The 10,442-nt window shown below is 34.1% G+C and overlaps 2 protein-coding genes and 1 non-coding gene across 3 annotated transcripts in view; 2 read left to right on the forward strand and 1 right to left on the reverse strand.

Annotated features, from left to right (window-relative positions):
- On the reverse strand, positions 1–82 carry TRNAS-GCU. The gene has a single exon. It is a non-coding gene; the product is annotated as a tRNA-Ser (tRNA).
- Positions 83–3,083: 3,001 nt separating this feature from the next.
- LOC21398393 (dicarboxylate transporter 1, chloroplastic) lies at positions 3,084–7,055 on the forward strand. The gene is made up of 3 exons (XM_010104039.2): positions 3,084–4,410; positions 5,714–5,935; positions 6,551–7,055. The coding sequence occupies exons 1-3, from the start codon at positions 3,298–3,300 to the stop codon at positions 6,911–6,913; spliced, it is 1,698 nt and encodes a 565-aa protein (XP_010102341.1). The 5' UTR covers positions 3,084–3,297; the 3' UTR covers positions 6,914–7,055.
- A 1,829-nt stretch (positions 7,056–8,884) lies between these two features.
- LOC21398394 (protein DETOXIFICATION 42) overlaps positions 8,885–10,442 on the forward strand; it is a 7,859-nt gene continuing 6,301 nt past the window's right edge. The window contains exon 1 of the mRNA XM_024169471.1: positions 8,885–8,930. The gene's annotated coding sequence lies outside the window, so the exon portion shown is untranslated. The remainder of the gene's footprint in view (positions 8,931–10,442) is intronic.

The following is a 10,442-nucleotide window of genomic DNA, read 5'->3' on the forward strand; positions in this document are numbered from 1 at the left end:
CGTCGCCTGAGAGATTCGAACTCTCGCGGGGAAACCCCATGTACTTAGCAGGCACACGCCTTAACCACTCGGCCAAAGCGACTTTTGTAGGCTGAAGACATATTTTAATATTTAATAAAAAATAATTGATAACATACTGCCCGCGTAATTTAATCTAATAGTACTATTAATTTATTATAGACCGAATTGAGAAAATTCTATGATGAGGCATGTTATTAAAGGTAGAGTAAGTTTTATATTATTTGATTAAACTTAACGGTATGATATAAGATACACCTTATAAATAGTATACTAAAAAAATGTTCTGTAGTTAAGTCGAAACAATGTGTGCGTTTGAAACTTATTCTAAAATAATTTTATTTTTTGTATGAAAATGGAAATAAAAACATTTGCAATCTCATATATAAATCATTTTTAAAAATGCGTTTGATAGTTTTATCAAGAGATTATTTTTAGTATAAGAAAATCCATTAATATCTCTCTCTTTCTCTCTCTGCTCTCGAGAGGAGAAAACGAAAACAAAAAATGAATTTCTCTCATGTTTTACAGTAAACTAAAAAATCATTTTCATTTCGTTTTTTATTTTTAATTGTGTCAAACGCTGTTTTAAAATCATTTTCATTTTTTTTCTCTAAAAAAATATAAAAAATAAAAAACAAAAATAATTCCAAACACACAACATCTCACTGTAGAACTATCTATAATAAACTATGGAAATGGATGTGAGGTGTGAGACTTCTTTTGATTTTGGTGTTTATCAAATTTTCAAACTACAAGGTCATAAAGTCACGAGATATGTTACTATTTACATAGAAACAACATTATCTCATTTGAAAACAAAAATGACTCATTTGGTGTGATGCAGCATCAAATACACACACACACACACACATATATATATATATATATATATACTATTTTCTTTTGTAGTTTGGCTAAAAACAATACTACCGCCTTCAAAAAAAAAAAAAGTACCAACAAAAATCTACTCGGGACCAGAAAACATTTTACTCACAAATTAGTCCAAAAAAAAAAAGTTACCTCCTCTCACACGTGAACAAATTCAAGTTTCTTCTCTAATCACAAATCAATTCCGACTCTTGGCAGAAGTAAAACAAAGTATGCCCCTTGGCAATATCAAAAAAAAAAGCTCTGCCTCTCTTTCTTTCTGTATTTTTTTTTGTTTGAAAATAAAAAAGCTATGCCCCTTGGCATTCTCAAAAGGTTTCCCCCCTTAACGAACATAAACATAAACACACAGAAATTGAAAAAACAAATGAAAAAAAAAAAACAAAAGAGCTTCTTTAGTAGGATATTAAGAAATGACCTATCAATAGTTTTTTTCAACAGTTAAATTTATATTAAAAATTAAACAAAATGATGGGTGCGTTTAGAATTAATTTAAAAATGATTTTATTTTCAATAAAAAGTAAAAATAAGATTATTTTGAGAATCATTCTAAAACTGATTCTGAAATTGCGTTTAGTTAGTTTTTAAGATATTATTTTGAGTATAATAAAAAAGTGAAAATTGTATTTATTAATTAATATATTATAATATTGTTAATAAGTACTAAAAAATGAAAACAGAAAAGTAAAAACAACTTTCCACTGTTTTATAATTTATTCACAAAAATCATTCTCATTGTTTTCATTTTTAAAATATTTGCTAAATAAACGTCATATCATTTATATTTTTATTTTTTACTTCTCAAAATACGTAAAATTCGTTTTCAAAAACAGTTTCAAACACGCACATTATGTTTTGCATATTTCTTTTATATAGTATGATTTTGACCAGTCAAATTATCATAAAACTACTCGTATAATTATTTTATAAGAGAAACTTAAAAAAATAAAATAAATAAAGAGGGAAGAAGAAAAGGGAGAAAAAGAAAAAAAGACGGTTGAAGAGTTTGGACTATTAGGAGACGTTTGGTTCATATATTCAAAATTATTCTTATTTTATGTATATTTTTTTATGAAAAAAATATTATAAAAAATTATGAACGAATATATGAAACAAACATCCTCTGAATCAGACTGAACTATGAGACCAGGAAGCAAGGCGGATCTGAATCTAATCAAGGCCAGAAGTCAGAAAGAAGTGAAATGACGATAGTGACCTTGTTGAGTAAGAATGAATAGGAGCCACATAAGTGCACGTGCAGAGAGGCATGGACCTGACACAGTGCTTGGATTATGTTGTCGTGGAACTAATGAGGCAAAGAATAGCAAATGAGTGGTGAGTCTGTTCTCTTGTCTTGTGTACGGCAGACATTTGTCCTTTCCAACTTGCCACTTTAAAACGGTGGTTATAGGCTCCGTTTCATGGTATGATTTATGAAGGTTAAAATTAAAGTAATTTTAGTTTTAATTTTAAAATTAAAATTAAAATTTATAATTTTAAATTTAAATTATGATTTTAAAATTAGAATCAAAATCTGAAATTTAAATTATTTAAAAAAAGAAAGAAGTAGTTTTAAAATTATAAGTGATTTTAATTTAAAATATTATATTATAATTTAAATCTTAAATTAAAACAATTTAAATTAAACACTGATTTTATTGAGTGGAAGTTCCGTTCATTTCACTGATTTGAGTTTAGAATTTGAGTTTTACTACAGTAAAAAGCTCTCAAAAACAGTCACATCTAACTTTTTTATTACAGTAAAAAGCTCTCATATAACGTCATATCTCAACTCAAATTAAAAATTCTAATTAACGAATTAAAAGGGCCCGTCTTTTTCAGTTTTCCCACATGCCCTTTTACTCCTCAACTGTTCACCAAAATCACAAGTCTGGACAAAAGCAAGCCCCTGACATTTCTACCCAATAGAAAGAGCCACGTGGAGAGTCTAAACGTCCGTGAAGAAAAAGCTATTCATCCAGCCACTAATGATTCAACACGTGTCTTTGTGGGCCCCGCCAGAGACAGACGCATGTTAGCGGAGCTTCAGTTGAACAACCCCACGCAAAAGTCCACCGTGGCAGTGTTTGGGGCGGAGATTTCAAACCACACGAGACGACGGCATTCCCTATGATTGACAAGAGAAGGGCAAGACGAAAAAAAAAAAAGAAAAACATCATATGTGATTGAAAACGAAGATCGTATATTCCTATCTCAACCTCCGCCGTACGATCCTAATCGAACGGTTTACGCAAGCTTCTCCTCACCATTCTCCACATTTATTTCGTCTTATTCTCAATATAATATATATTTTGCTCTGAATTTTATTACTCCTCTGTTGCCGCTCTGAGAGGCTGAGTTCCGCACCAGATCCCAAGCCTTCCTTCCATGGCGTCCCTCGCCCTCTCCACCACGCCTTCCTCTCCTGCCCTAACTTCTCTCAGATCCCGGGCTTCGATACCGAAATCCGCCATTCTCAGGCACGACAATCGATGCTCCTCTCGGCCGGCTCTTCCCCTGAGAACCGCCGGCTTCGGAATAATCCGACCGCTTGTCTCCTCCGACGACGGATTCTCCAGATTCGCCAAGTCCGCTCGCGGATTCACAGTCAAGGCATCGTCCACCGCCGCTGCCGCGGGGGCGCCGGCGGCTCCGGCGGGGCAGAAGCCGTGGCAGGGGGCGGCGATTAAGCCTCTTCTGGCTTCGATTGCGACGGGGATTATTCTCTGGTTCGTTCCGATGCCGTCCGGGGTTTCGAGGAACGCGTGGCAGCTGCTGGCGATTTTCCTCGCCACGATCGTCGGGATCATTACCCAGCCGCTGCCGCTCGGCGCCGTGGCGTTGATGGGATTGGGCGCTTCGGTTCTCACCAAAACCCTAACTTTCTCCGCGGCGTTCTCGGCCTTCGGCGATCCTATCCCGTGGCTCATCGCGCTCGCGTTCTTCTTCGCCAGGGGGTTCATAAAGACCGGTCTTGGCAACAGAATCGCTTACCAATTCGTTTCCCTGTTCGGTAGCTCGTCGCTCGGGTTAGGTTACAGTTTGGTGTTCAGCGAGGCTCTCTTGGCGCCGGCGATTCCGTCGGTCTCCGCCAGAGCCGGAGGGATCTTCTTGCCGTTGGTGAAGTCTCTATGCGTCGCGTGTGGTAGCAATGTCGGCGACGGGACGGAGCACAAGTTGGGGTCTTGGTTGATGCTCACTTGCTTCCAGACTTCGGTGATTTCGTCGTCGATGTTCTTGACGGCCATGGCGGCGAATCCTCTGAGCGCAACTTTGACGCTCAACACGATTAAGCAGACGATTGGGTGGACCGATTGGGCCAAGGCCGCCATTGTTCCAGGATTGGTGTCGTTGCTCGTGGTCCCAATGCTTTTGTATGTGATTTACCCGCCGACAGTGAAGAGCAGCCCCGATGCGCCGAAGCTCGCGAGGGAGCAGTTGGAGAAGATGGGGCCAATGACTACCAACGAGATTATAATGGCTGGGACTTTGCTCCTCACGGTAAACGCCTCTTTTTTTTTTTTTTTTTAATTAATTGTCTTTGGTTCTTAGTTTCTGTTTTTCCTTTTTTGTCAGTTTATGTTTTCGCGTTAAGGAAAAAAAAATTGTGAGAATTTCTAAGAGCTCTCTTCTTTGGTTAGTAGATAACGTTTTAATGAGTTTGGTAATCAAATGAATTAAGGATAAGAGAAGTTTTAACTAAATGCATATTGGACCGTCAAACTTTGTGTAGCATATCTCCTTAAAAAAAAAAAAATGGGTGGCGTTGATAATATCAAGTTTAAGGGTGTTCATATCATCCAATGATCAAACCGACCGGTCTAATCCAGTCTAATCTATTTTTAATGAATAACTGACCTCAATTAGATTGGATTGAATGTGAATTCTTCAAAACCGACTTGGACTAGATTGGAGGTTAATTTTACTTTTAACCCACCCAATCTAAACCGATCCAATCCTTATCTATTATATAAATAAATAAATATTTATAATTATATTATTGGTCGAACATTTAAATTCTATTTTTTCCCCTAACATTTCTTTAACTTTTTTTTTCTCTTTCAAATTTGGACTGTAGCGTGTGACGTGTGTTTCCTAGATTCAAAGAGAGTAGCAGCCGTGCACGTGTGAATTTTTAGATTATGTTTTCATTAAGTTGTTTGTTGGATTGGATTTTTTTTTTCAACTTTCAAGTTTATAATTTGGAGTTTATATGCTTTTTTTTTTTAATCTATGGATGTTAATTCTTGTTTTGGATTTAATTGCATGGAATTTTTAAAAACCGATCTTTAATTGAATTGGTTGTTGTATGACTAAAATAGGTTGGATTGAATTGGATGAACACCCCTAATCATGTTTCTGAAGCATCTTTGTTACTAAATGTTAATTAATCCGTATCTAGTAGATCAAATTTATGGTAGAAATATGTCTCACTTAATCTTAATATCGGAAGGGGATGTACTAATTTCCACTGGTTAGTTTGTATGTTTCCTAACCAAGTTTTCTCATGTACGTGTATACAAATTCTGCCACTCGACAGAGTAGTGGTCCAAAAATTTCGTCATTTCTGGACGATAGTTATTGTTGCAGCTTGTCAAAGTTATCGTGACTCAATTGGTTGTGTCAAAATGGTCTTATTGTGAGGCAGTAATATGTGTTACCTCAATACCACTTACTAGTGTAGACACTTGTATTGACGATGCATACACATTGTTTGTTTGAATACGTGTAACAGAATAACATTGGTTGTCAAACGTCTCTATGTTCTGTACAATAATAGTCTCCCTTTTGTTGTTACATTCAGGTGGGGCTTTGGATTTTTGGAGGTATACTGAACGTAGACGCGGTTACTGCTGCAATTCTTGGATTATCTATCCTTCTTGTGACTGGAGTTGTGACATGGAAGGAGTGCTTAGCTGAAGGAGTTGCGTGGGATACTCTCACTTGGTTTGCGGCGCTTATTGCAATGGCTGGCTATCTCAATAAATATGGTCTCATCTCCTGGTTTAGTCAAACTGTTGTTAAGGTTTGTCTTCTTTCCCCTGTTCGTTTACCATTATATCATATCATCAATTCTGAATTTTGTTACATAACTTGGCTATGTTAGGAATAGCTTACGTATCAAAAGCATATTCTCTTTTCTCATAATCTTATTATATATCTGCCCCTCTGACCTAGTAATTAGTGCTTTACCTATTTGTTAATTGCTAGTAATACGAGGAGTATTGTGATATGCAATTTGTCGGACATCTGATTCTACTTTTTCTGATTTCTCTTTGCCCTTATGATCCTGGGCCAGTCCCTTTGGTCTTGATTGCATTATGCATCAAATTTTCCAAGTTGTTGGGCCTATTAATAGTCCATAATCTAACAAAATGAAAGGCAGTTTTTGTACTTTGAAGTACAAGCACCGATGAGGTTTTCCCCATTTATACACATGTTATTTGTCCTGTTATGTTCGCTGTCACAGTGGTGGCAAGTTCTAATGAAAGACGTGAATGCGAAGTGGACAGGTCCACTTACCACGTTCAGTAAATTTGATAAGCAGTTAAAGTTTATAATTTCTCTCATTGTTACAGAAAATCTACCGTTCTGTGAACTCAATTGATAAACTAACCAGCCATTCTACTCATTTTTACAGTTTGTTGGCGGATTGGGTCTTTCATGGCAGTATTCTTTTGGTCTCCTAGTTCTTCTGTATTTCTACTCTCACTACTTCTTTGCAAGCGGAGCTGCTCACATTGGCGCAATGTTCACGGCATTCTTGTCCGTGGCTAGCGCTCTCGGGACTCCGTCATACTTTGCTGCAATGGTGCTGGCATTCCTCTCCAACCTCATGGGCGGTCTTACCCACTATGGAATTGGATCAGCCCCTGTTTTCTATGGCGCTAACTATGTTCCCCTAGCTAAATGGTGGGGCTATGGATTTCTAATATCCATTGTCAATATCATTATTTGGCTTGGAGTTGGAGGAGTTTGGTGGAAGTTCATTGGCTTATGGTAAGGAGTATCTAATTTGCCGACCCAAAAGATTGGGCATTATGTCTGATTTTTGTTCATCTTCAAGTTTCCAGGCAGGTTCTTAGTGTTCTTTTACAATTCTTTTCGTACAAATAAATCTTCTTTTTTTTTTTCTTTTTTTTTTTTTTTTTTTTTTGGGGGGGTTTGGTCTTGGGTGGCTTCGGTAGAGACTTTGGGGTGGAAATATGGTACACACACACCATGTTATTTGTCTAGATCAGAGGGTAGAAACAATACCTGAAATTTTGACTTGGCATAATGGCTGCCTTAAATATAATTAGTTCGTTATGAAGACTTAAGATTGGTCTTGGCCACAATTTTAGTCTAATATTTATGTATTCAGAGAGAGCATTACAATTTGTCCCCAGAATAAATACAAGCTTCTTACCAAGATGGTTACTACTTGACTTGGTTTGTTACCTCCTTGTTTTTCACCTTTTGTTGAAAGGAAATCTATAACTTGAGTTGATAAACAAAAACAAGGTAATATTGGCTGTGTTTGGAGTTGTTTTTGTTTTTCACATTTTTTGAGGGAAAAAAATGAAAATGAAAGAGAAATAGCGTTTGGCACAATTAAAGATAAACGGAAATGAAAACGATTTTTTAGTTTAGTATAAAATGAAAGAAAAATGAAAAATGACTTTTGGTCATTTTTCATTTTTTGTTTCCGTTTTCTCCTCTCTCGAGTAGAGAGAGAGACATTAATGTTTTTTTTATACTGAAAATAATTTTTTGATAAAATTATCAAACGCATTTTTAAAAACGATTTATGTCTGAAATTGAAAACGTTTTTATTTTCATTTTCATATAAAAAATAAAATTATTTTGGAACGAGTTTTAAACGCACCCATTATGTCTGAGACTTTCTTGAAAAAAAAATGAAAAAATAAAATAATATCCTACTTATGACAATCATGACCGTTGAATCTGATTGAAATTATTTTTAGCGTAAAACAAATATTTTTTAATATAAATTTAAAGATCAAAAAGTAAAGAACTGTCATACTAAAGAAAAGAAATTAGGTATTACGGAGATAAGAACGTACTTTATGAAGTTAGAATCTGTGATGTTAGTGGGTCTGGGGAATCCCACTACCAGTGTCGAGGTAGAAAGATGAAACATGGACCAGTAAAACAACACATGGTTTGGGATCCTACTTGGACCATTTATCGCCATAAAGACATCCTTAACTATAATCAAGCATATCATATCCAAGTGGCCAGTTTCAGGAAAGGAATCTCACGCTAGCTTTTTCAAAGATTGTGATGTTTTTTAAGAGTGGTTGCATATATTAAAGAAGTGATTACTTGCAATAAACAATACCTTTGGTTGTGCTGAAGTAATGTACTAGAGAAAGTTGTGTTGAAGTTGATGGGCCACCACCATTAGTGCACGCTTCTGTTCTGTTTAGGGAGGGAATGCCTTTTTCTCTACCTTTGCCATCTTGTTTTAAAAGTCCCATTTAATCTTATTCCCTTATTTTCTACAAACTATTTAGCTCTTTTTTTTTTTTTTTTTTTTTTGGTCGATCCGTCTAAACACTTCCTGAATCGATTATAAGATGGACCGATTACTAATGTAAAATAATTAAAAAAAAAAAATCGTCACTACTAGTGTTATCATTACGCTTATTGTGATTATTATTACTTAAGTTCGTGTTTCTCCTTTGAAATTGTGAAAGAGGCAAGCATCAAAGTCTTAACTCTTAAGATTAAAGTCCAATTATTATTCTTCAAAAAAAAAAAAAAAAAAAAAAATCTATGGTTGTTGATCAATTCGTTTTTCTCCTTTTAACATGGTGAAAGAGACAAGCATCAAAGTCTTGAGATTAGAAAGCTGTGGTTGTTGATCAAGGCAAACAACATGCATCATTAGCCTTTTAGATTCAGGGCATTGATATACCTCACATACCTCCAATCTAACTCGAATTTATTCCATTTTGTACCGCGGAAGTGGATGAAAAGGCCAAGAAAATTCCTATTAATGTCTCACCTGTCAGGTAAGGAGTGGTTTTTTTTTTAGCACAAATTTTATAAACTCTCTCTGAACTTTGTCATTTGTGTTAACATGCCTCCTGAACTTTAAAATGTGCATGTTGTGCCTCTTAAATTTTATCACTTGTATCAACATGCTTTAACATAAATGCTTATAAACACTCCCTAAACTTTGTCATTTGTGTCAATATGCTCCATGAACTTTAAAATGTACTTGTTTTGCTCTCGAAACTATGATATGTCTCCAACATTTCTCCCTCCATCTTTATTTTATCAGTTTTTTGAACAAAAATATTGATATGATCATTAAATTACTAATTATCTATGATATTTGACCATTAAAGTTCGTTAAGTTAATAGGTTTCTTAAGGTTTGTGTTGATTTTTTTTTTAAATGTACAATACAATAAATAACTTGAACGCATTTAAATTTAGAATTGCTATATGTGTATAAAGTATAAAAATATTTTATGTCGACCACTTCTATCTAGGTGAAATATTAAGAAAAAAAAACTAATAAAATTCATTACATTGTACATATTTGTTTTTCATTTTTTTCGTTCTTTATTGTCTCTAATCAACTAATATTTTAAGAATCGGTACTTAACTAACATTTTTAAAAGATAAAGTATTCAATAAACTTCAAATATCATAATTAATTAACAACTTAATAGTCATATTAATATTTTTGACAAACTAGTTACGTTTTTTTTTTCTTTTTTAATTTAGTCAACAAAGTATCATAAACAAATGATTTTGACCTTAGAATCATAAAATAGATGTGACACAAAAATTAACGTAAACGTGGAAGTGAAAAGAATGTAAGAATGTATAAATATAGATGTCATTGTCTCACGTACGTACAAAGGGATACTGATAACATGTAAAATGGTTTGAACTATTGTCATTTATTTTCAAGGCAGGTTTTTTCTTTCTTGGCGGTTTCTCTGCAATGCAAAATATTTCTTCATATGCTTGGGAAGTTCGTCAATGTGTTTGGTGGATTTTCGTGAATTTGAAATGATTTCGTCAATGATTTCTTCAATGCTTTGAATTATTGCCATTTATAGTTTTTTTTTTTTTTTTTTCTAAATGAACAAATTTACTATAATTTAAATTTAGAATTTGACATGACAAAATGTAACTCGTAAATGCGATTCTTGAGTAGTTGTAGGCTTAGTCCAGTAGTAGATTCACACCCATACTTTCAATATTATGATTTAGAATTTGAATTTTTTTCATCTCAATCATAAATATATATAGAAATAAAATTATTTTAATACTATGTATTATAACAAAACATAGGGTGCGTTTGGAATTGATTCCAAAACGTTTTTGTTTTCTGTATGAAAATGAAAATGAAAACGTTTTTAGTTTCATTTTTGAATTATTTCTGAAAATGCGTTTGGTAGTTTTATTTAGAGATTGATTTCAGTTTTAAAAAAAACTGAAACTGCGTTTGGTGGTTTAATTTTTGAAAATATGTAATAATATATTAAATAATAATATATTAAATAA

Source organism: Morus notabilis, unplaced genomic scaffold, assembly GCF_000414095.1.
Source record: "Morus notabilis unplaced genomic scaffold, ASM41409v2 Scaffold1005, whole genome shotgun sequence".
NCBI lineage: Eukaryota > Viridiplantae > Streptophyta > Magnoliopsida > Rosales > Moraceae > Morus > Morus notabilis.

Coding starts and splice junctions, on each gene's coding strand:
- LOC21398393 (XM_010104039.2), top strand. CDS start 3,298: ATGGCGTCCCTCGCCCTCTCCACCACGCCTTCCTCTCCTGCCCTAACT. Junction 4,411..5,713: donor CTGGGACTTTGCTCCTCACG/GTAAACGCCTCT, acceptor TGTTACATTCAG/GTGGGGCTTTGGATTTTTGG. Junction 5,936..6,550: donor TTAGTCAAACTGTTGTTAAG/GTTTGTCTTCTT, acceptor TCATTTTTACAG/TTTGTTGGCGGATTGGGTCT.